This window comes from Phoca vitulina, unplaced genomic scaffold (genome assembly GCF_004348235.1).
Source record: "Phoca vitulina isolate PV1807 unplaced genomic scaffold, GSC_HSeal_1.0 scaffold3, whole genome shotgun sequence".
NCBI classification, from domain to species: domain Eukaryota; kingdom Metazoa; phylum Chordata; class Mammalia; order Carnivora; family Phocidae; genus Phoca; species Phoca vitulina.
In genome coordinates this window covers 55,686,671-55,713,259 of record NW_022589706.1, presented here as the reverse complement: position 1 = coordinate 55,713,259, position 26,589 = coordinate 55,686,671, and the positions used below count along the sequence as shown (strand labels likewise).

Here is a 26,589-nt window from a genome sequence, read left to right as displayed (position 1 = left end):
ATGTGTTTCCCACTTGGGGGATACCTTCCACAATCTCCAGCCATCAAGGCACCCACTTTACTTGGAAAATCACAGGAGGCTTAATGAAAACCTTGCAAACGTTTCGGAATTATCATTGTCTTTATCACCCGGAATCATCAGGCGAGGTTGAGAGAACTAATGGGATCCTCAAACTTAACATTTCTGAACTTGCTGAAATCATGGGACTCCCCTGGCTTAAGGTATTACTTTTGCTCTCCCTGACTGTTTGCAGCACCTCCTTTGGGAAACATAAACTCAGTCCACAGGAGATAGTCACCGTCAGACCAATGTCTAATACAACCTTCTGCTGATCCCTTGTCTCATGCTAGGATGACCAGCTACTGTACCTCTTTACTGTCTGATGCTCAAGCATATCATCAACAGATTAAAGAAGATTTAATCTGATCCCAATTCAAGGCCACAGTCTAGAGTCTGATGATTGGGTATTCCAGAAGCATCATCAAAGAAAGACAGCCCTTGAGCCCCATTAGAAAGGCTGACCACTTCTGACAGTGGTACTTCTGACCACTGACACTGCTACAGAACTAGAGGGTATTGAGCCCTGGATACACAGCCCACAGCTAAAGAAGGCCCCACTTGGCATCTGGTCCTGTACCGATGCTGGAGAACTCTGAATCACATAGGTGAGGAAGAGAAGTTATCTGGCACCAAAGTAGACTGCTTCTACCCAAGACTCTGATTAATACCTCCTACTTTGACTACACATGAAACCCCTTCTTCTTCTCTTTTCATTAGTCTAACCCTGGCCAGGAAAGATAATTCCATCATCTGTATCTCCCAGTCCATTGCTAAGGGAGGCAAACTTGCAGATTACTGGATTCGTCATGATGCAAGAGACCCCCTGGTCCTCCCTGTGACCAATTTCTCTTATATTCCCACATCACCACAAACTACAGTTGACCCCTGCTTAGAAGCAGGTACCCAAGTAGACACATTTACTCACGTGAATCTTTGTATATTTGCACCCCCACATGCCCATGATTATATCAAGATCAGATCTGCCCCCACTCACCAAGAGATCTCACCAGCAGGACCCATCTTTGTCAGGCACTTAGGATGACTTTTTATTTCAGGCTAGATGGTTCTCTTCCCATATGCACTAAAAACCTGGCTGACCTCTGGTGTAGGAGTAAATACAAATGAGGCTATGATCAGAAACTTCTTAACTCTTGGAGACATTGCAGATTCCATTGCTAAGACCCTAGCTGCCCAGCAAAGATCCTTAGACTTTCTGGCCAAAGTTGTCCTTGACAACAGGATTATCTTTCAGCTGGGCAAAGAGCTGTCTGTGCTATGGCCAGCACCACATGCTGCAGGCACCTGGATTAACACTTCTGGGGAAGCTGAAACTCAGTTACATTACATCACTGAGCAAGCCACTTGCTTAAAAGGGTGACTCTTATGACTGGGTCATTCTTTAATTGTTTTGGTCTTGGGAACCATGGCTCCAAAGTGCACTCCAAACATTGGGAATGATCCTGCTTATGGTTATCGTAATAATCTCCCTGGTGTGTTCCGTTCTCTCAAAAGCTTGAAATGCATGTTTGTAGCCGCTTATCACCAAGCAAATGATCTCCCTAAGACTGGAACATCAAAAAAGAGACGAAGAGAATGGCTGGCTAAAAGACTGTGAGCCTGAAGTCACGACCTGTGAACACCACAGCGATTCATCAAAAGAAATGGGATCAACAAAAGCTGTTAGAACAGACCGCCAGCTGAGAGTAGTACTAATGCCTTCAATTTTGATCACACCTCTCAGTTCAGCTGACAGGTTCATGAAGGGAACAGGGGAGGGGGGAGTGTTAAAAAGAAACAACAGGTCCAAAAATGGAGTCACTTATGTTAAGCCCCACCGAGATTTAATACCTAATCTAATTGCAGTTTCAGCCTCTCCCACGAGTGGGATTTTAAACCAGTCAGTCTAGAATTTCCCGATGAGCACTAGGGAGGTACTCTGTATAATATCCCTGCCCTTCCGCCTAAGAAAGGTGACCTTACCTGGAACAATCTTTTCTTTTGCGATAATTTCCTTGACCCACTCCATTTCTGCCTATAAAAGCCATCCATTTTATACAACTCCTTGGAGCACACTTCCAGTTATTAGGATGGTGCCCAATTCGTGAGTCACTGAATAAGGCTAATTACACCTTTAAATTTACTTGGTTGAATTTTGTTCTTTAATAGATTTTAACTTCAAAGGCCATGACAATCAGAAAAGATTTGATCCAGTCCCAACATCTTTGAGGTATTTATGTATCCTTTTGGTTTTACCTTTCATTTATTTGAATTTTAAAATTGGATAGATAAGTTTATGTCATTGTAACTCAGTTCTTTAATACCATTTCACCTTCCAAATGAACGCAACCAAGAATAGAGAAACTCATGTGTTCCCAGCAAGATAGCCATGTCATCATAGTGACTGCCTTTATCAGCATCCCATCACTCCTGTGTCTTACGAATTGGGATGCCATAGTCAAGTGGGATGCCAAGAAGTCAAGCACAGGGTAATTCAATCTTCAGGAATTACAAGAGTGTGATTTATAAACATCATTATGGAACAACCCCATTGTTTTGAATCCTCCCTGTGTCTAAGCTGTCAGGTAAATAATCTTTTACTGTAATATATAACCATATTTCCAAAATCTAAACATTACTTCTTTTTCATGAACTTACTGTCACCATTTTGGCAAACATCTTTACTTACTTTTGCCATCAAAATGGAATATTTTTGTAAAATTCCTTAAACCTTTAAGAATTAGTCTTTAAGAATATATTTCTTAAAAAAAAACTTCTAAGACCCTTTAAAACAATAAGTTTTGTAACCATTTTTGTTTTTCAATATTAAATTCATTGAGAATTGTTCATTCATTTGTTTTATTTTTTTAAGTACAACTGGAATAGTTTTATGTTATGTGTGAAATTCACATAAACTTAGATATTTTGCTCCAGAAAACATACACCAAGAAATTCTACTGAACATTATTTACATTATTTATAGGCTTATATAAGCATCTTGTGCTTATAAATTTCTGTCATGCCCCACATCTGAAAACAAGAATTTCATACCCACTACTAGAAAAGATAAAAATGACCATCCTTCCCGTCTCAGCTTTCCAATCTAAAGGAGGCAATCAATGAGTGATTACTGAATGAATGAGTAGGCAAATTTGAACAGCATTTTACTTTTTTCCAAAGTGTTTTCACATCATTATCTGGGAGAAGTTTTGGACCTGTTGTAAAAGAGAAGAGGTTCACAAATATTCTTATCAGAGTTCTGTTCAGGTGTTGCATCATTACTTCCAAATTTCCAGGACTACGATGAGTACCTTCTTTCTGTTAGGCACTTGTACACAAGAGTTGGGCAGACAGAGTTTATTTGCAGTAACATTAGAGCACATCCTTGTTACGTGTGTTTGTTGCTTTGTGATATCAATCAGTGTTTATTAACCTTTGCCCCTTTTCTTTCAGACAGATCCTACAACTCTGCTGAACTGCATAAAGATGTTTCCCAAATGTAATTCTGAATTCTTTAACATTCATCCGTTGCTGACAAAAATAAGCTTCACATTTAGTTACTCAAAGAACCCATGATGTTATATCCATTCTAAGCAGAGGTGGTCCTACCGGGTCACACCGCCTTTTGAACAGCCAATTTATCCATAGAATTAATTGTTCCAAGAATGCTAGGAATACGATGAGTGGTTGTCCCATCTTTAGAGATGGTGTGTCTACCACAAAGTCAGGAGATTCCAAGTCTTACTTATGACACATACAATGTATACTTATTACACATACACATACAATATAATGGCTTGGCTTTCTCATTGCTGAGGTCAACATGCAAGCTGGAAGACTTTCTGGAGTTTATGTTTCACCCAAAGACTGGCTTCAATCTGAAGTACCAGGTACGCTGTGATAATCTTTAGATCAGATGATCAAATCTCAGCATATACACATACCTGTTCCTGCAGCTCCTTTTTAAAACTGTCATCTTGAGCTTTACATGAGACCTTGGGGTCAACCAAAGGTTCATCTGCTCTTTGCTTTTTCCACAACTTGGTGTTCAGATACCATGCTCCATACCTCATCTTCACACACTTTGGTTTATGAGGATTCTACAGAAAATAACATTATTCCCAATTTCATTTGTTTTTTATGCTTGTCATTTCAATAAGTTGAAGATTTAGCTTATGAAAGCAGTAGCATTTATTGTATTTTATTTAGTTTATGATTGATCCTTGCCAAAATATTTTATGAAGTTTCAGTATGCTTTGGTTTACAAAGGTACCTTGAAAAGTTCATGAACGAGAAAATAATGTGATGGTTAAGTATGGCCTTTGGACTTAGACAAACATGGATTCAAAACCAGCCTCCTCTACTTAGTAGCTATGAGTCCACGGGCAAATTATTTAATTCTTCATCTGTAAAATGGAGATAATAGTATCCACTCCATAGGGTTGTAGTAAAGATTAAAGGAGAAAGTTATGTAAAGCAGCTAGAAATCATATAAAAATCACATATTTCACTGAAGGATAATGACCTTAAACAATACTGAGCCAACCGGGGCGCCTGCATGGCTCAGTCGGTTAAGCATCTGACTCTTGATTTCAGCTCTGGTCATGATCTCAGGGTCCTGGGATCGAGCCCCATGTCAGGTTCATCGCTCAGAGGGGAGTCTGCTTCTCTCCCTCTTCGTCTTCCTCTGCCCCTCCCCCTGCTCGCAATGGTCCCCATCTCTCTGTCTCTCTCTAAAATAAATAAATCTCAAAAAAACACCAATACTCAGTCAACCAAAATAATGAGCTATAGACTTACTATGAGCCCAGCACTGTGTTCAGCCTTGTAAATGCTACACTACTTACGATCAAAATGCTCTCCAGCAACAGCAACAACAACAACTATGCTCTCCAACACTCATCTCTTGCCTCCAGTTGGAAGAGAGAAAGAGAAGGAAGAATAAATGTCATTCCTTTCTTTCTCCCATTCCTCAGTAGCGAATGAAGGACGTAAAGAGATCTGTTGGATCATAGCCTGATAGCGTGGATATCATGCCCACACACTCAGCAAGGCAAAGATATGAAACCACAAAGACTCTGCCCCTCTCTCTTCTCACTCACATTTAAACCTGAGGCAGAATGTGTGGGTCATTCTAGAGTCAAGTCAGATATTCCTTATCTAAAGCAGAGAGGATGGGACAGAGCAGAGTGGGGGGGTGGGGAGTGAGCCCTTCTCAGAGCTGAATTCAGCATCTTGATCCCTCCATTTCAAGAATACTGTTTAAAAATTGTAACCACCTCACAACACTCCTTGTTTTCCTTCCCTGCCTCACTTTTCTTAACAGTACATATCACCATTTGATATGCTATATAGTCTTCCGATGGCTTGTCTCTCCTTTCATCCTCTAAAATGTAAGCTTCAGAGATTGTTCCTGGATACGACCTTCTGGCATCTAGAACAATATTTTGGACATAATAGGTGCTCAATAATATTTGTTGAATTAAAATTGATTGTTTAACTTGGCATTATTGATACTTTGAGCTGGATAATCCTTTGTTGGGGGGTCAGGGAGGGTGCTCTCCTAAGCATTGTAGGATGTTTATTTATTTATTTTTTTTAACTTTTTAAAAAAGATTTCACTTATTGGGATACCTGGGTGGCTCAGTCGGTTAAGCGTCTGCCTTCGGCTCAGGTCATGATCCCAGGGTCCTGGGATCGAGCCCCACATCGGGCTCCCTGCTCAGCGGGAAGCCTGCTTCTCCCTCTGCCTCTGCCTGCCTGCCTGTCTGTTTACTTGTATCTCTCTCTCTCTCTCTGTCAAATAAATAAATAAAATCTTCAAAAAAAAGATTTCACTTATTTATTTGTCAGACAGAGAAAGAATGAGCGCACAAGCAGGGGGCGTGGAAGGAAAGAGAAGGAGAAAAAAAAGGAGGGGATGAAATCTATACTACTGTTACACTACAGATCTGAGTTCTGAAATATGTTACGGTGACTAGTAATCTTTCAAGACTCAGTACAAACATAATTTCTTCTGTGAGGGCTTCACTGAACCCACCCTCACCCCGTGCTTGGTGGAATTGATTACTTCTTCCTAGGTCTCTATGAACCATGACATCATTTCATTATAGTTAATCGTTTACCTGTTGACCCAACTAGCTGTAAGCTCCTTAAGTGCAGGAAACAAGCCTTTGTCTCTGCTCCTTCATTTGTTCCCAGCACTTTTTGGCACATAGCAGTAGAAAATCAGAAATGTTTGTTGAAGGATTGCATAGACAAATGGATGAAGGAATATACAAGGCAAAGAGAGGTATGCTGCAGTAAGGACACAGACTGCTGGGAGAGATTAGAAGTACGAATGAATTAATGGCAACCAAGGGACCTGAAAAATCTCTATGGAAAAACTGGCATATGACCTGGGCCTAGAGGAAGATACGAGAAGGCAGACATGGGAAGAGGGGCACTTCAGGCAGAGAGAATATTATGAGCACAGGTAAGGTTGAGGGAAAGCTCAGAGTTTTAAAGAAGACCAAAGAGCAATGTAGCAGGCCCAAGAGTATGTGGGATAAAAATAAAGATGGGGATTTCCACTTCTGGAATAGGGATCAGATTTACCGTCCCACATGCAGCAGCCAAAAAGTTGAAATAAGTATAAATATAAATATAATATAAATATACACACACATATAATGGTTTATGAGACACTAGACATCAAATAACAAGTAGGATGTGCTCTCTGTCACTATCTCTGTCTCTTAAATAAATAAATAAAATTTATTTTTATTTAAATTAAAAAATTTTTTTAAAGATTTTATTTATTTGAGCCATAGAGAGAGAACACAGAGGGAAAGTGAGAGGGAGAAGCAGACTCCCTGCTGAGCAGAGAGCCTGACATGGGGCTCGATCCCAGCACCCCGAGATCATGACCTGAGCCAAAGCCAGATGCCCAACCGACTGAGCTGCCCAGGCGCCGGCCCCAGTTCACTGTCCTTTTTTTTTTTTTTTTAAAGATTTTATTCATTTATTTATTTATTTGACAGAGAGAGACACGGCGAGAGAGGGAACACAAGCAGGGGGAGTGGGAGAGGGAGAAGCAGGCTTCCCACGGAGCAGGGAGCCCGATGTGGGGCTCGATCCCAGGACCCTGAGGCCATGACCTGAGCCGAAGGCAGACGCTTAATGACTGAGCCACCCAGGCGCCCCCCAGTTCACTGTCTTGAGAGACTTTCCAGGCCACAGAGCAGGGAGACACTCAGGAGGAGACCAGCGGACTCTCCGAGTTGAGGAGACAGAACTGAGAGACCAGACCAAGGCAGTGCAAGCTGGCAGCAAGAAGTAACAGGAGACAAATGCATAGAGAGGACACCCAGCGGTTTGCCCGCGTCCCCCTCAGCATGTGTATGAGAGGAAACTGCCTCAGGTTAGGGAAAGAACCACCCAAAAGCATTAGAAGCAACAGGGCCCAGCGCGTACACAGGGCCAGGGACAGTGCCTGTTCCCTTCTGAGAAATCTGAAGACTCACAGGACACTGGGTACAATAAACTGAAGGGTCTTGTCCCAGAGAATTAGCCATAGACTGAACATTCCTTCAGTCCTTCGTAACAAATTTTAAGAGCTGACCCAAAAGGATCAAACTTTTCCAAGTAAGTTTAACTACATCCCAGAACAAAACTCAAATTTACAGGAATACACAAATACCCTGCCCCAAAAGGTAAACTCCACAGTGTCTGGCCTCCACTAAAAAATCACCAGGCATGAAGAGAGGCAAGAAGACATGATCCATAACGAAGAGACAAATCAATTAATGGAAACTTACACGGAACTGGTACAGATGTTAGAACGAGCAGACACGAACATCAAAAACAGTTATTATAACTGTATTTCATATGAGAGACATGGAAATATTTTTTAAATACTCAAGTCAAACTTTTTTGTTGTTTTTAAAGATTTTCTTTCTTTATTTCAGAGAGAGAGAGCATAAGCGTGGGGTGGTGGGGGGAGGAGGGTCAGAGGGAGAGGGAGAAGCAGGCCTCCCGCAGAGCAGGGAGCCCCATGCGGGACTCGATCCCAGGACCCTGGGATCATGACCTGAGCCGAAGGCAGACGCTTAACTGACTGAGCCACCCAGGCGCCCCTCAAGTCAAACTTTTTGAAATGAAAATTATAATGTATATAATTGATGAAAAATACCCTAGAGGGATCGATGGCTGATTAGACGTTGCATAAAGAACAGATTAGAACCTGTAAGCACAGCAATCATAGCACAGAGAGGAAAAAACAATCCCAAACTGAACAGAGCAGCAGTGAGCTGTGAGACAACCCCATGCAGCCTAATTACATGTAATGGGCGTCTTCGGAGCAGGGAGGGGGAGAGACAACAACATTTTTGAAGAAATAATGATCAAAATTTTCCAAATCTGATGAAAACTTATAAACCCGTGGATCAAAGAGGCTCAGCAACCCACAGGCACAAGGTGTATATAATAATCACAGGACTCACAAGCAGTGACAAAGAAAACATCTTTAAAGGAGCCCAGGGAAAACACACATCCAGAAAAACATAGATGAGGAAGGCTTAAGATTTCTCATCAGAAACAATACAACCAAGAAGACAGTGGAATACCATCTTTAAAGTACTGAAAACAAACAAAACACTGTGAGCCTAGAATTCTATACCCACAACAATAGCTTTAAAAATGAAGGCAGAATAAGGATATTTTCAGACATACAAAAACTGAAGGAGTTAATCACCGGCAAATCATTACTAGAAGCAGGGTTAAAGGAGGTCCTACAGGCAGAAGGGAAATGACACCATATGGAAATGTATTTGAACTTTCACATAGTGACCCTCTGTCTGCCAGTGAAAAGGTCAGTTTTGGCAATAACCACCAGGGCTTATAAAGCAGCAGTTGTGCAATGATTTGTACATACGGGGAATTGAGCAATTTGATTCAGCCCAGATTCAGGGCGAGCTGTGGTTCAGGCTTTGGGTGTGATGGACATAATCTGCCTGTCCAACATCACTGTGCATTTTACACTTTAGAAAGATGAGGAGCAAATGGAAAATTTTAAGTGCTGATATTAGTTTTGGAAAGCATAGTTTTCATAAACCTTATGCAACAGAGCCAAGGATGGAAAACATCACATATGTAAAAACAGGTCAGTCCATTGTGTTCAAATATAAAGGACAAAGGTACTATGTTTAAATGTTAGAAATATAGTATCAAAGATCACATGTAAAAGACAGAGGGTAGAGATAATATATTGTTTTTCACTTTCAGAGAAAGGAACTTCCTCACACCCACACCCACCCCAGACCACCACTTAGGTACTTAAATGTGTTGTTGGACTTGGGGCACCTGGGTGGCTCAGTTGGTTGAGCTTCTGACTCTTGGTTTTGGCTCAGGTCATGATCTCAGGGTCGTGGGATCGAGCCCCATGTCAGGCTCTGTGCCCAGCACAGAGTCTGCTTCAGATTCTCTCTCCCTCCTGCTTTCTCTCTCTCTCTCAAATAAGTAAGTATGTAAATAAATAAATAAATAAAATCTTTAAAAACAATCTGTTGTTGGACTGATACAATTTGATTTGTGTGCATATGTATTTGCAGCTGTACGTCATATAGAAAAGTAGAAAAGCACTTAAAAGTCCATTCTACTTCCCTTTGGAACACAGCTTGTTTTTTCTCCTCTGTTTCCTTGTTCTTCTATCTTCACGGGCAAGTGGTATTGAAAAACTGAGCAATTTGTTAATAATTGGCAAGCATGTGCTCAAGAATGTGGTCAACAAGACTCCCCCCAAAATTCATGAATTCTTTGGACAAAGAATAAACAACGTTAACGATCATTAACTGCAGCATTTAACTCTTGGAATAATAAACTTTCATGTATATTTCCATCAACTGTTAGAATTTCAACATATAAAACACATAGAGAGGATTTCAACATATAAACACATAGAGAAAACAATGAATATTCAGATATTAACAATAATGCTGGGGGTGCCTGGGTGGCTGAGTCAGTTGAGCGTCTGCCTTTGGCTCAGGTCATGATCCCAGGGTCCTGGGATCGAGCCTCACATGGGGCTCCCTGCTCATCGGGGAACCTGCTTCTCCCTCTGCCCCTTCCCCCTGCTTGTGCTCTCTCTCTCTCAAATAAAAAATAAAATCTTAAAAAAATAATGCTGAATGGCATGCCTTGTTTATATAACTAGCTTTATTATGTATATTAAATATTCATTGATTTAACAAATATTTATTAAAAACCAAAAAAAATTCAAGAACTCTACTGAAAAAGGCCAGTGCCCCCCCCCTCCTGAAATACCAGAATTCAAGAACATTTAAGATTTTAATCCAACTTAATTTTCTTTAATTTTCAGTCTTCTCCTCTTTCGGCAATTACCTGTGGTTTCTGGTGTTTCTGCTCACAGTCTAGTTTCTGGAAAAACTGTGGCTCCTGCAGTTTCTTTAACCCCACTCTCTTCTTTAGCTCTAGAGGAGGCTGGTTGAGTCTTATCGTGTGGAGCACATCATGGCTTGGTTTGCTCTGATAGTCAATGTCAAACTGTTTCAGGATGAACTCTTCATCAATGTTTGAACTTCCCTGGAAGAATATCACATTGCATGAATCAAGGACAAATGGTGAAATTCTTCTTTAATCTAAAGGAGGCATTTGACTATGGCTAGAAAAGAGGTAGTTTGGAGGAGAGGTAGAAAATGCTCAGACAGCATTCACTGGGGACAAGAAGTATTGGGGTTCTGGAGAACTTTGTCAGTGTATTAAGGAACAACTTAGGACCAGCCAGAAGCAGTGAGTCCCTGAGGGAATTAATGGGCTGAGAAAAATTCAGTCTGTTTAATCCTAAACAAACTTCTGAGTGCATAAAGATGTGGTACACACACACACACACACACACACACACACACACACAGGAATATTACTCAGCCATAAAAAAAGAATGAGGTCTTGCCATTTGTGACAACATGGATAGACCAAAGGGTATTATGCTAAATGAAATAAGACAGAGAAAGACAAATACCACATGACTTCACCTATATGTGGAATCTAAAAAACAAAACAAATGAACAAACAAACAAGAAAATGGAAACAGATTCATAAATATAGAGAACAAACTGGTGGTTGTCAGAAGGGAGAGGGGTGGGGGAATGGGTGCAATGGGTGAAAGGGAGTGGGAGGTAAAGGTTTCTAGTTATGGAATAAATAAGTCATGGGGATAAAAGGTACACCATAGGAATACAATCAATGGTATTGTAATAGTGTTAAGTGGTGACAGATAGTAACTACACTTGCAGTGAACGTAGCATAATGTATAGAATTGGAAAATCACTAAGTTGCACACCTGAAACTGGAGTCAGATAAATGGATTCAGATAGAGAAGAGCAGCCAAGAGACAGAGAGAACACAAAACAACATTTTAACCCCTAGATTTAACCCCTAGATGAGGTTCCTAGGACCTCTGGATGGTTCCCTTACCTCCCTAATCCAGTCTGAATTATAGTTCGGTCACTTTCCAATGAAATAGTCCTAAATAATATATTGGACAGAACTGACAAATGTTTTCAAAAAATGGGGGAGGAAGATTACAAATCCTAGTGGGTCTTAAATCCAGGAAAAACCTAAGGAATTAGACATCTACAGGGACTCGAGAACACAAATAGGTATTTAAATGGATTCTTGAAAGGAGGGCAAGGAAAGATTTTAAGAACTAACAAAAGTCTACTCATGTCAGAAATACCTTTTGTGAAGGTTGTGGTTAAACATAGCTGTCTGAGTACTTACAGATAAATATAACTGAGAAAAATGAATTGAAGGAGTAAAGGACAAAGAGAAAAAAGGACATTGAAATGGAAAATAAAAATGTGAAACAAGAGGGTGGGGGAAATGAGTAGTTATTGGCCAAAATATATAAACTTTCAGTTACAAGATGACTAAGTTCTGGGAATCTAATGTACAGCATGGTGACTATAGTTAATAAAACTGTATTTATACTTGAAAGTTGCTAAGAGAGTAGATCCTAAGTGTTCTCACCACACTCAAAAAAGGTAATTATGTGAGGTGATGGATGTGTTAACTAATCCTATTGTGGCAATCATTTTGCAATATACATATATATATTATATGCAATATATTATATGCAATATACATATATATATATAATTATCACATTGTACACCTTAAGCTTACACAATGTTATGTCAGTTACATCTCAATAAAGATGGCAAAGAAAAAGAGCCACTAAAAAGAAAGAAAGAAACAACAGCAATGTGACATATAAACAATAAACACTCAAATAGGCTGCAAGCTTGCAAACTTTCCAGAAACATCATCTACAGGAAACATTTGTAATCATAAATGGTGGAAGAATCATAATTCCTTTATGACTTTATTTGACTTAGATCATATCCTAACATTGTTTTTTAATAATAGCAACTCTGAGCTTGACTTTAAAAAGTAGGTTGTAAGTAATACTACTAACTTACAAAAGTAGTAGCCCAGTTGCAGAAGTCCCTAACTCCTTTGCGCACATTTTCATAACAAAGAGGACCATCTTTATGGAGCAAATCTGTTTCGCTTGGCTTCTTTTCTTCATAAAGCCATTGACCTGGATGTGACACGGGAGTCTTCTTGGGACTAAGGATAATGAGATCATCAAAGACTTACAAGATGAGACACCATGAATCCAAGTAGATTTCAAACACTATCTTTTTTTTATTATTATTATGTTATGTTAGTCACCATACATCATTAGTTTTTGACGTAGTGATCCACGTTCAAACACTATCTTGAGGGAAGAAGAGGGTAATGCATGCATTTCTAAAGTCTCTCACAAGCTCATACAAGGTAGACGTTAATTTTCCAAAATCACATTCTCATCCATATCATAAAGGCAAGTATATCATGATTAGTTATAATAATTAAAATGTATATAGCATTTTCCAGTATAAGTTGAGTTTTTGAAATTATGAGTACCATTTATTAAGATATGTGCCAAATTACTGTGCTTGGAGTCTGCTAAAGCCATAGGCAATCTTGACAAGCAGGAGATGTCCTTGACTTCTCTCTCTCTCATCCCTAAAATCCAGCCCATTAACAAATCTGGTAGGTTTTAACTCTGTCTCTATCTCTGGACTGTTACAAATGCTCCTCACTGGTGTCTCTGATCTTCTCTTAGGGCCCCAACCCCCAACACCTAATCCATTCTCAGCACGGAAGCTAAAACAGTCAATTTCAAAATATAAATCTGGTCATAGCAAATGAGGCCACCCTTCACCCTCAATTAAACCTCTCAATAGCTTCTTTTTAAATTGAGATATAATTCACATACTATAATATTTACCATTTCAAGGTGTACAATTCAGTGGCTTCCATACATTTACAAAGTTATGTAACCACTACTGTTATCTAATTCTGGAACATCTGCATTATCCCCAAAAAGCACCTCCATAACCACTGACAGTCACTCTTCATTTCCCCCATTCTCTCTGCTCTTGAAAACCAGTAATCTACATTCTGTCTCTATGGACTTGCCTATTCTAGACATTTTATCTGAATGGAACCTTATAATATATGGCATTTTGTGTCGGGCTTCCTTCACTTAGTATCACATTTCAAGGTTCATACATGCTATAGCATGTATCAGTGGTTTACTCCTTTTTATGACTAAGTTACATTTTCTGAATGGACCACATTTTGTTTATCAATCATCAGTTAGTGGACATCTGGGCTATTATGCATAGTGCTGCTATGAACGTTCAGGTACAAGTTTTTGTGTTCAATAGCTTATTACTCTCCCATTAAAGACCTAAGTCTTAACTCAGTTTCCAAGGCTCTTCATGGCCTGATCCTTGCCTGTATCTCCTGATGCTTCTGGCATTACCATCCTCCCTTACTCTCTGAGCTCCAGTCATCATGGCCTTCTCTCAGTTCCGTGAATTCATCATGCTCCCTTCAGCCACAGGGCCTTTGCACATGTTGTACCATCTGACTGCAATGCCTTCTGCATTCCCTCATCCCCCTTATGTTCCAACATACATATCCCTTCCTCAGGGAGATATTCCCGGGCTGTCCCCAGAACCCCTACTTCCTTTTATTTGTAGCACCCATATATTAATTCATCCATCCATTCATTCAACAAACATTTATTAAACACCAACTAAGTACGAGGCACAGCTCCAGGCATTAGGATTCAGCTGTAAATAAAGTTTAAACCCTGTTCTCATAGAACTTAAGATTGAGACAGATAGGAAAGAGGTAAGCCTATGCCAGGTGATTGCAAGTGATATAAAGAAAAATAAAAGAGGGCAGGAGGGATGGATAGTGATGACAGGGGACTTTTTATTTCTACAGAGAAGGCCTCGCTACCAAAGTGATAGTTGAGCAGAGACCCAAAAGAAGAAGTGGATCACACCATGCAGAATCAAACTGCAGACACCAGGCAGAAAAGAAGAACATGTACAAAGGTCCCAAGGCATGAGCGTGCTGAGAGTGGACGAGGAGCAGCAGAGAGGCTCGTGTGACTGGAGGACAGAGGAGAGGAGGGTGAAGCCTGACGGGTAACGGGGCCTGATCATAAGAGACTTTAGAGGCAACTGTAAGACTTTGGATTTTACTCTGAATAAGCAAGCAATTGGAGAATTTTTTAAAATAAAAAACATAGCATTTATTGTCATCATATGTATCCTGCAGCACATTTTTTTAAATTGAAGTATACTTGACACATGATCGTGTCACATTAGTTTCAGGTGTACAACTTAGTGATCCAACAGGTCTATATGTTATGCTGTGCTCACCACAGATGTAGCTGCCATCTGTTACCCTATGAGGCTATTACAATACCATTGACTACATTCCCTATGTGTACCTTAACTGGAGAATTTTGAGCACAGGAATGAGGCTGATGTAACTTTTTAAAAGAATCATTTTAACTACTGTGTGACAAATAGACTGGGGCAGGGAGAGGGGCTACATTGGGTGGAGGCCATGAGACCACTTAGTAGACTATGGCAATAATTCAGGCAAGAGATGGTGTTATCTTGGAACAGAGTGACAGTCATACAGTAGGTGAGAGTCCGGATATATTTCAGAGATAAAGCCATTAAGATTTGTTGGCAGTTTCAAAAGTAACTGGAAGAATGAAGTTGCTATTTACTGATCTGGAAAAGACAGAAGGGTGAGTAGGCTTGGGGAAGAAATCAAGAGTTCAGTGTGGACTTGTTGAGTTTGAGATGGCAAGTGTACATCCAAGGGCAAATGTTGAACATCCATATAAAATGGGCAGGATGAGGTCACCTCGGTAGATGTCCAAGACTGATGCACTTCAAGGTTAAAAGGAAAATGAGGAGGGACCAGCAAACAAAGACCGGGGAGAAGTCATTGAAGGAGGAGGAGAAGCAAGAATGGGGGGTGTTCCAGAGGCCAGGTGAACAAAAGTGTTTCAAGAAAGAGGACATCATCAATTGTGTCAACTGCTACTGGCCCATCAAGAACGATGATCACTGAGAACGGACTAGGTGACATAGAAGTCAATGGCAACCGTGACCAAGGGCAGATCCATTGGAGTGCTGGTGAGTTAAAGAAAGAAGAGGAAGTGAGTATGGACTCCACTTTCATGGAATTTTGCTCTAAAGGAAAGGAAAGACTCTGAGCTCAATGAAAGTTGTTTTGAAGAGATATTACCTCATGCTGTGGTAGGCTGATAATGACCCCCAAAGAGATCAGGTGCTAATCCTTGGAACCTGTAAATGTTACTTTACTTGGAAAAATCATCTCTATAGATATGATTAATTTAAGGAGCTTGAGATGGGGAGATTATCTTGGATTATCTGGGTGGGTCCTAAATGCCACCATGAGTGTCCTTGTAAGAGGGGCACAGGGAGATTTGACACACACACACACACAGAGGAGAAGGGGATGTGAAGACAGAGCAGACAGATTTGAAGATGTTGACCATGAAGACTGGAGTGATGTGGCCACAGCCATGGCCACAGTAGCCACCAGAAGCTCGAAGAAGCAAGGAGTGCATTCTTCCCTAGAGCCTCTGGAAGGAACATGGCCCCGCTGATACTTTGATTTCAGCACAGTAATACTGATTTTGGACTCTGGCCTCCAGAACTGTGAGATAATAAATTTCTGTGGTTTTAAGCCACCAAATTCATGTTACTTTGTACAGCAGCTGCTGTATAAGAATATGCTAACAGAACGTGCTAAGGCTATGCTGAAAAACTTGCCATTATGTAATTATACATTCACTTTGTGATGATAATTTATTAAGATACTAGTTTTGTTCACTTCCTCTATACTATTATCTTCCCTCCTTTTAAGTAGATAACACATTTGTTTTGAATTCCTTGCCCTGGAGATTTTTTCAGGGTTGATTTTTTCAGGAAAACTGCCTATGGTTAAAGGCAGAACATACATTGTGTAGAAGCCCAAGCTGATTGCAGCAATTATGCTAGATATTGTGGGTGACGTGAGAAGAGACAGTTGGGTGAACAGAGTGTACCACAAACAGCAAGAATGGAGAGAAGAGTCCCAAAGACCAGAAAGAAGTTAAAGATCAGTCCTGCAATTATTGGGGACCCATCCCGCTTTCTTATAGTACAAATAATGACCATGATTGGTTTGCTGCTCAGCGGGATGAGGGCTTGGAGTCAGATATAAATAGAAAGAGAGAGAGAGAAGTGGTATTTTATAAACATATGGCTTTGTGAACTAAGATGCATACCTTCTCTAAGTACTCACTGCTCCCTTCCACACCACGCTGCAATCACCATGAGGACAGGGTCCTAATCCGTTTACCACTATATCCTCAGAACCTAACATTGTCTATGACCCATAGCAGGTACTCAGTAAGTACTGTTGTTTTGTTTTCTTTTGCTTTGTTTTGCATAAAGAGAACTAGCTAACAGTTCACTGAGGATCAAAAAATTCAAAGATGCTCATAGGGCCACAGTGACCCACACTGTTGCGGTCTCCAAGGGTATCCCTGCTTATAACACTCCTCCCTCTTCCCCACCCAGGTTCTGAGCAAAATAATGTAAAGAGCAAAGATGAAAGCCAAAATATCACCTTTATTGCTGATAGCAGCCATGTTGGAGCACATGGGTTTAGGTTCAAAAGGACTTGTTAACTGAAACCCAGAAATGGGCAGACTGTCCCATGCAGGCCCCAGTGGTGCTGGGCCAGGGTGGGGCTCCCCTCAGGAAGGGAGGAGCAGAGGATTTGTGTTTCCCATGGGCCATCTTGCTTCCTAGGGGAAGAAGGACAGAGCTGAGATGAGTGTGCCCAGTTATTCTCCCCAATTTTATGAGGGGGCACACTCAGGCGCCAGGATGGTTGGGCTCCTGTCACCTTGTGTCTCACTTTAGCAAACATGTATAATTTAATAAAAGCTCTACATGGCCCCTTCCACACACCCTGACCATGGGCCTGGGTCCTCTGTAAGTGGGCTGGGGGCTGTGGATTGGCTGCTCTCTCCTTCACCCACACTCCTGAGGGTCCACCAGTGACCTCATTTAAATTCACAAGTCGAATTTGTATCCAAAAACTATTTTTTTAAAGATTTTATTTATGTATTTGAGAGAGAGAGACCGGGGTGGGGAGGGGCAGACGGAGAGGGAGATGCGGGCTCCCCACTGAGCAGGGAGCCCTACATGGGGCTCAATCCCAGCCCTTGGGATCACAACCCAAGCTGAAGTCAGATGCTTAACCGACTGAGCCATCCAGGTGCCCCCCAAATCTATTTTTGTATAGTATACTTATCATTACATTAACATTTCAGATTAAATATGTGAACTGGGAATACAAGAGTGTGATAAAAAAGAAGGAGGCTTCTATGAAAATTAAGCTTAGTGCTTTGGAAAGGGTCAATGAAGGTGGCGTTACTGGTGTGGTTTATGCAAAAACAATGACTGGGAACTTCAAGCAGACACGTACTCCAAAAAGGTTTGACACTAAAAGACGAGCAAGTGAATATACAGTTATGTTTTAGGATAAAATAAAATGTTTTAAGTACTTAAGTATCATCTTTTCTGATTCCCTGTGTTAATCTTTTTGTTTTGTTTTGTTTTCCAACCAACTATTGGTCCCAATCATGTTGAGTAAAAGAATTCTGACATAGATCATTCAAAGAGTCATTATGGGCCGATTAACCAGGTTTTCTGCAGTTTCCTCTTCCCAAACAGCTGTGCTAGAGTCTTGTACTTGTGTTGGCTCTATTGCTGGATAATTCACAGCCATTTATGAAATAAACACTACTCACAGTAGGACCCAAGGCTCCTTTCCTTTCTCCTTGGGCACTTAAGTTATTTTGCTTCTAGAAGTTATTCAAAAGGAGCTTTGAGAAGGTAAGTCCTCAAATGTTTCATCAGGTGACAGAACCAACAAGGGGTTAAGAACAATACTTACAGTCCTAGGTCGACTTGGGTAGAATGCTTTTTTAAAGGTTTGGCTGGTTCCTTTTTTCTTTTCCTGACGCCCTGACAATAAGCCCATGTGTCCTCCAGTTTCCTGTCGGGATCCAGCACTTCCAGCACCTTTAATAAGAGCTAAAAATAGAAAACAGCCTTGGAGGGAAGAAAAAAGTGCCAAGAAAGAAAGTCCCTTGATTCTAAAACAGAACAGACCAACATGCCCTTTGCTTTGCTTTTCCAGCGGTTATGCCATTCCTCAGTTTCTGTGCGAGTCCTGTGCCGGGCGCTGTGGGGAAGGGTCCCCCACCTAGACATTAGGGATGCGGCTGTTGTGCTGAGGTTGGATCTCCTCTAGACGGAATAGTGCCCCTGGGCCTACCCTAGTCCCTCACTGCCCCATTGAGCCAAGTGCCTCTAGAGGGTTTCTATAGTTTTTGACTGCCCAGCATCCATTCTTCCTCCCATACATAACAGTGTCTAGATTTTTCTTTGGGACCCCAACCTTGCTCCACAGGCAGGTCAGGACAATCCAGTCCAATGGAACCAGTGACTGGTTTAGGAACAGGCACATAACCCAAGTTTTACCCATGGGAACTAGGCCATGGGATTTTGCTGGAAGCATGCAAAAAGAGGTGTTCTTTTTCTTGGCAGAATTTAAATCTAGAGCAGCCTGTGGCCATCATATTACCATAAAAAGAGATCCTGCCTCAGAAAGAAGCCAACACACCTCTCTGGGGAGGTGAGACATGGAAATAAGGGCCACCATCCCAAGTGCCATCTGAGGGTATGTGGAGATAATCTGCTTGTCATGGGCTCAGAAGCTCTGGCCTGCAGGAGGCAGTGGAGGAAAGCCCCAAGTGGAAAATAAATGATCAGAAATTCTAGTTGTCCTTTCTGCAGTCTTTTCTGCCACTAATCATTTATTCATTCATTCGAGCCCAGTGGTGACAAGAGCTACGATGAAAAATAGATCACAGCAAGGGTTAGAGGAGGGGGTAGAAGGGAAGTGTTATTTTATGAGACATTTGAGCAAGGATCTGAAGGCGTGAAGGAGTGAGCCAGACAGACACGCAGGGGCAGGTGTCCCGGGCATGGAAAAGAAATCTGAATTGGACATGCTTGCTCATGTTCACAGAGCAGCAAGAGGCCAGGGCGGCCGGAGCCAGATGAGAGCAGAGGAGTAGGCGGTGAGGCTGGAGGGGGAGCGGAGCAGGGGTGGGGTGGAGAGTAGACGGATGCACAGGGCCTTTCCGACCAGGGCGAGGACTTTACTCTGCCTAAGAAAGGGCCCTGGAAGGGCTTTGCAGAGAAGTCAGCCGTGCTGACTGACCTAGGGGACAGACTACGTTGGGGGGAGTGGGTAGCAGGTACTGTTAGGTCCCTGCCCAATATCCATTCCACCTTTTTCCTCGAATCTAACAGAACTGTATTCTAGATTTTGTTCTCCGTCGCAATGTCCAACCAAGAAACTCAATTTTTTAGACTCCCATACAGTCAGCTGGCACGGACCCTTTAACCTTTGTTCCCACCACCCCCATCCCCCCGCCCTCCGCCCTCTTGTTTGAAAGACAGACCCGGTGCGGAGGCATGGAAGCCATCCTGAGATTCAAGCGCAAGAAAGAGCCAGACGCTAAGGATTATGGCGCTCAGAGTCAAAAGCAGCCCAGGACACTGGAGCTGCCCTCCAAACCCAGCCTGACGATGCAGTGACTTTTCCCCACGACTTTTCAGGTCCCCCCATGCCGCCTACCCAGCCATTAGTTAAGTACGATGGACACCGGCTGACACCAGGCTATAGTAACAGAAGCAAGACCGGACAATTCCCCCCTTGGTTTCTGCCCTCCAAAAGTCCCAAGCAAAGGAGACTGGTAGACCTTCAGGGGAAAAGAAGTCAAATGTTTCTGATTTACTGGACCTTTATAAGTTGTGTGGCTTCATAGCAAGCAAAGGGAGTGGCGAGTGCCTTGCTGCCATTGTCTTTCCCGGGAGCGGAGAAAGGAAGTCTGCGCCAGCCCCCATGAGCACTCTCACCCTGGGAGGCGTTCCCCGTCCCCCCAACCATGCAAGCATGTCACCCCCTCAAAGGAGCTCCCACGCATCCAAGGAGAATTCTTTTCAAGGCCCTCCCACAGCCCTAGGTCAGGAGGTCACCTCGACAGGCATGTCTTCCCCCAGATTAGGGCAGAGAGCCAAAGGGTGCGGGGTCAGCTGGGCTTCAACGTCCGCCAGGAATGCCTTCCGTGCTCGCGGCACTGGTGACAGCTTGGGAAAGAGGGCTGTTTCCTTGGGCCGCCTGTGTTGCCTCTTCTTTGGGGCAGGTCGGGGAGCTGTGTGATGGATCTGGGGGAGAAAGGCCTCCTGAGGACCCCGAGTAAGCAGACCCTTGCAAGGCGGGCAGCCCCTCCTGAAGTCATCCAGTCCCTTCTTCACAAACGTCCACCGCAGGCTGTTCAGGGAGGTGGGACACGTCGGCTTGTGCCTGTGCTTTGTGAAACACTTGGAAGGTAGACCCTCCTTGTACCTGGAAGACAACATGCCTGGTCGTATGGAGCACAGGACTTGGGGCGGGAGACAGAGGTTGTAAGGAGGCTGGCCTCCACCTTTCTTGAGGAAGTGAGGTAAGAGAGGACGGGTTCCGTGGAGAGGGTTGAGCTAATCAGACTCCTAGTTCACGGCACATCATCTCTGGCCTATGCAAGGCCCTTCTCCTGTTTCCTTAGGCTGTTATCCCGCATCCCATTCTAATTGCCGCCCCCCTGCATAGGCAAAACCCCTCTCACAGATTTAAAATGTACCTTTTTGCTTGTACACTCCTTGTAATATCTGTATCATTCTTTTATGTGCATGTATTCTTAATTTACATAAATGGTACTATTCCATTTCTTACTGATTTGCCAAGTACCATATTATAAAGGCCCATCCATGTCACTAGGTGTAAATCTAATTCATTATTACCACCTGGTTCATCTATCCATTCTCCTTGTCACAAGTTGCAACCCCTCCAGGGACCTTTTCTTATCCTTTAAAAGACCATAGTGCAGTGGGAAGAACCTGCATCCCAGGGACCATTCATGCCTAACTAGCCAAATGACCTTGGCACTTCATTTAACCTCTGTGGGCCTCAGTTAACCCCTTAACCTCAGAGGGTCAAAGATTTCAAACTGGCAGTCCATGGGCTGCATGGGGCCTACAAACCTGTCATTTGGTCCCTTTTCTGTTCGAATAAGAATTAGAACAGCTAACATATATCAAGGACTTCTTATATAATAGGCATATTCTAAATGCTTTACATGTATGAACTTATCTAAATCTCATAACAATCTATGGGCGCCTGGGTGGCTCAGTTGGTTAAGCGACTGCCTTCGGCTCAGGTCATGATCCTGGAGTCCCGGGATCGAGTTCCGCATCAGGTTCCCTGCTAGGAGGGGAACCTGCTTCTCCCTCTGACCATCCCCCCTCTCATGCTCTGTATCTCATTCTCTCTCAAATAAATAAATAAAAATCTTTTAAAAAAATAAATAAATAAATCTCATAACAATCTAATGAAGTAGGTACCAAGTACTGGCATGATTCCCACTTATAGATAAGGAAATCGAGGCACAAAGAAGTTTGAGAACAAAACAAACACTTGTGAAAGATCCCACAGCTAATAAGTGGTAGAGGTGGGATTTTAATCCAGGTAGTGTGACTCCAGAGAAAGGTGCTTAAGCACTACACTAGAGCTTCTGACATAGAAAAAAGTTCACATACATAATCTAGAACAAAAATCAGGCTCTCTGGGAACACTGGGTCCACCTTTTCATGGAGCCACCAATTGGTATAATGGTTGCCCCCTATAGACAAGTCCTATGCTCTCTTAGTCACAGTCTCCACCCCTCCCTACTGCTTTATTCTACCCAGCCTGCTTCACCCAGTTTCCTTACCTACCAGGTCCCTGTCTGCACTGAGTTGTTAGGGTATAAATATGAGATGGAAGCAGTTGATGGAAGGAAAATGAGACCAGTTCCTAGATAATCTAACACATCCAGCCATTGCCTAAGTCAGGACTTGGAACCTGAGCAGCTGAAGGGCAGGTCACTCATTCTCTTAATACATCACTGCCTTAGTCAGATATTTCTATATTATTGGTGTCTTTTCCTGAAGCCTCTTCCACCTCCAGGCCCCTTTCATCTGTAATGGCTCATTACACCAAATCTACTCCTTGTTGCACTCATCTTTATAAGTACAAAGCATTTTTAAGAGGTTCTAGTTTAACCCCTATTCTTTCCTTATGAGTCCTAGAAACATCTTGCTTCCTGTATGTGCATGTTGGGGTGGGGGGGGTCTTAAACCAGCTCTACTGCGAAGATCTAGATGAAAGGATACAAAAAGTTGCTCTTTGAAATAAACAAATCACTCTTAAATAGATAAGTGGCAGGGTGTTGAAATTACATCTAACCTTAAGATTTGATGACCCATTCAGCATGACCTACTAGCAAGTAACCTTCTATAATATTAGAAATCTTTACAAAGATTATTTTCTACACATTTACAACTAACTCAAACATCCAAGCACTTCATGAAATCAAATCTGATGACTGATATTTTTGCTTATGGACAGTTATACCACTCGAAATGGGGTAAGTATGGCAGCTAGCTCAAGCCTCAGAATGTTAGAGCTGGCAGAACCTGAAGGAAATCTAGTCCACCTCCTCCCCGCCAAATGAAGAAACCAAGTTCTGAGAGATAAACAAGCAACCACTATAGCAGGAGGGCTTCCCACTACCCCGCTTTGCCTCTCGTAGCTAATAAACTTACCTCTGCATTTGTTAAGTTTATGAAAAATTTTGCTTGACCCAGAAAATAAAACTGAAAACATTTTTTTCTAAACATTTACTATTTTCACAGTCATTAGCATCTGCTATGTGGATGGATATCTCCATCTGTAAGAATTACAAAAGAGTATTGGTCATTTATCCTAAAGAAATGAAAACTTATGTTTGTACAAAAACCTGTATACAAATGTTGATAGCAACAGCAAAAACCAGAAACACCTGCATGTCCTTCAGTAGGTAAAATGAATAAACAAACAGTGGTACATCCACACCAGCAATAAAAATGAACAAACTACTGGGGCGCCTGGGTGGCGCAGTTAAGTGTCTGCCTTCAGCTCAGGTCATGATCTCAAGGTCCTGGGACTGAGCCCCACATCAGGCTCCCTGCTCAGTGGGGAGTCTGCTTCTCCCTCTCCCTCTGCACCTCCCCCCATGCTCTCTCTCTCAAATAAATAAATAAATAAATAAATAAATAAATAAATAAATCTTTTTTTAAAAATGAACAAACCACTAATATGGTGTCTTGGATGGATCTCAAGGGCTTTATGCTGAGTGAAAAAAAGCCCATGTCAAAAGGTTTTATACTGTATTTTTCTATTTATCTAACATCCCCAAAAGAACAGAATTATGGAAATGAAGAACAATATTGGTTGCCAAAGGTTGGGGGTAGGGAAAGGGGTGCTGATAAAGGGGTTGCAAGAAGTAGTTCCCTTGTGGTGAGGAAATTGTTTTGTGTCTTGATGAATACATGTGACAAAATTTTATAGAAGTTTATACACACACAACTGCAAGCAAAATCTGGTGAAATCCAAGCAAGGTCTGCAGTCTAACTAATATATTGTGCCAATGCCCATTTCCTGCTTTGGTAAAGTACTGGTTACCTAAGATGGTACCACTGGAAGCAGCTGGGGGAAGGGTACATGGGACCTCTGTACTATTTTTGCAACTACTTGTAAGTCTATAATTATTTCAAAACAAAAACTTTGAAAATGTAGGGAAAAAAGATTCCCAGAGGGTTCATAATTGCTAAAATGTATACAGTATACACTATGTTCCAGTAACTACTCTCCGTGTGGTATGTCAGTTAATCATCAGGACAATCCTATAAAGCTGATTCATTTTATTGTTCCCATGTTACAGTTGAGCAAACTGAGCCCAGAAGGAGCAACTAACTTGTCTAAGGTCGCTAGGCAAGCAAGATGAGAACTGGCCTTAGACTCCCACCTTTGTGATTAGATCTAGACTTTGGAATCTACCACCATATGGGGTTGCCTCCAAGAGGGCCGAATTCCGTTCTCATAAATAGCTCAAGGAATCCACAAAGACAAAAAACCTTGGGTTCCTGCCCTGTGACTGTGATACCAACCATTCAAAATGGCAGCAGACCACCCCAGTGTCTGAGGCTCTCCCCCAGACACAGGCCCAGCTTGGCCACAGTCACAGGCCGGGGGGCCAAAGGCTCCAGATCCAGTTGGCTAACCCGGAGAAGGGTGAGTGGTAGACTAAGGCAGTCTCCACGGAGGACTCTGTGGCCCTCAGTTTCCCATCTGGAATGGCTATGTTAATCTACATCCCCTGGGAGGTTGTGAGGAGAGCAGAAAAAAAGTGTGCTTTGCGACAGGAGCGTCGGGCGCTGGTTATTTTATATTTTATATTATAATCATTTAGGTGCCAGGGCACTTGGGTGGCTCAGTCGTTAAGCGTCTGCCTTCAGCTCAGGTCATTATCCCGGGGTCCTGGGATCGAGCCCCGAACGGGCTCCCTGCTCCGCGGAAAGCCTGCTTCTCCCTCTCCCACTCCCCCTGCTTGTGTTCCCTCTCTTGCTGTGTCTCTCTCTGTGTCAAATAAATAAATAAAATCTTAAAAAATAATCATCATCATCATTTAGGTGCAGAGAGGTGGGGAGAAAAGGCAGGCGGGACCTCCAGCCGCGCCCTCCCCGGCCATCTGCCCCCCGCCGCCCAGCAAGCAGGGGGTGCAGGCGCCCCCACGCGGCACCCACCCGATGCGCCTCCCCGGGCGCGCGGAGCTTACCGGGGCCCGCAGGTCCCGCCCGCCGGCAACCGGGTGGGCGCCGCCGGTCCGCACAGCCGCCCGGCCTCGGCCATGGTCTCCCCCGCTCCGGGACGACAGCCGGGCTTCCGTGCTGTGTATTCCCGGCGGCCCGGGTCGCTAGGAGACCGCCGAGCTGTGCGCCGGCCAGATTCGCGCCGGTCGGCCCAGGCGCCCCCTTGCGCACCCCGCTTTCCCCCGGGAACGCGCCGCCCCACCCCCACCCCCACCCCCACCCCCACCGCGCCCCGGCCTTCGCTGCAGCCAGGGGCGGCGGGCCGTGGCGGGCAGAGGGAGAAGGAGCAGGTCCTTGGTTTAACTGTGTGGCGGTCTGTCGGGAAGGCATCGTCCTCCCACGGAAATTACGGTAGGCTGGACCACGCCTGTTTTGCTCACCACCATTTCGAAAAGGGTTTGTTGAAGGAAAGGAAGAAGCGGCTGGATTGATAGCAACAGAAAAAGTGAAAAGGGAGGGAAAGGGATAGACTGATTTCGGGTGGTAGGAAGGCCTTTTAGCACGGACTGTTTTTTGGAGGTCTTGGAAATCCCTAGGCCTCACCGCCTCCGCGAACTGAGGGCTGAGTACTAATACCTGGTCACCGGCTGATTTCCAGAGTCCCTTCCCGCTCTTGTGTTAATTGATTCTTTTGCCGGGACCCACTTCTAGCGGTGAAGTTCCCATCCAGTTGGTCCCGATAGGCAGAAGCCCATGGAAGTATGGGTGGCATGAGAATGTGTGTTGGGTTTTGCTAAGTTCTCTTACTACTTCCGAGTGTTCCTGACTTAAATATTAAGCATTGCTTCCAGAGGAAAAGAGCAGCAAAGCATTCTCCTGTCCCCAAATGTTAAATTGTATTTAAATTGTTTCTTTACAATTGGATAATTTTCTTAGTCATTTAAAGATGAGTCTTCTCGTCTTCAAACTCTCTAGGAATAAATTAGCTTCACCTTTGGAAATCTGTTAACTGTCTGGATACTATTAAAGTTGCTCTGACTGGTACTAGTGTTATGGGACAGAACCAGTTCCTAAGGCAGGTTTGGCCGCCCAAGGCTGGAAAGTCAACAATCTAGAGACAAGTGGTGGTGGGAGGAAAGGAAAGGTTGCTTTATGCATGAAGCCAGAGACTTGGGGAGGTGGTGGACTAATGTCTCAAAGACCATCTTTCCCATCCAGGTGAAGCTGGAGGATTTTTAAAGGGAAAGCTGTGGGAAAAGGGGGGGGGGGGAGCGCTGTGTGCAGGAGAAGCAGGTGCCCA

General features: G+C 43.0%; 1 protein-coding gene across 4 annotated transcripts in view; it reads right to left on the bottom strand.

The window, feature by feature from the left end:
* The window catches only part of LOC116630056 (protein FAM47E-like), a 36,307-nt gene extending 10,782 nt beyond the window's left edge, over positions 1-25,525 (bottom strand). For all 4 annotated transcript variants that reach the window (XM_032400572.1, XM_032400570.1, XM_032400571.1 and 1 more), the window contains exons 1-6: positions 25,316-25,525; positions 20,619-20,988; positions 18,463-18,602; positions 12,537-12,687; positions 10,438-10,638; positions 4,002-4,157 (exon numbers count right to left, since the gene is read on the bottom strand). In XM_032400572.1, the coding sequence (XP_032256463.1) occupies positions 4,002-4,157; positions 10,438-10,638; positions 12,537-12,687; positions 18,463-18,602; positions 20,619-20,988; positions 25,316-25,389 (1,092 nt within the window). In that variant the 5' untranslated portion in view covers positions 25,390-25,525. The remainder of the gene's footprint in view (positions 1-4,001; positions 4,158-10,437; positions 10,639-12,536; positions 12,688-18,462; positions 18,603-20,618; positions 20,989-25,315) is intronic.
* Positions 25,526-26,589: the final 1,064 nt, after the last annotated feature.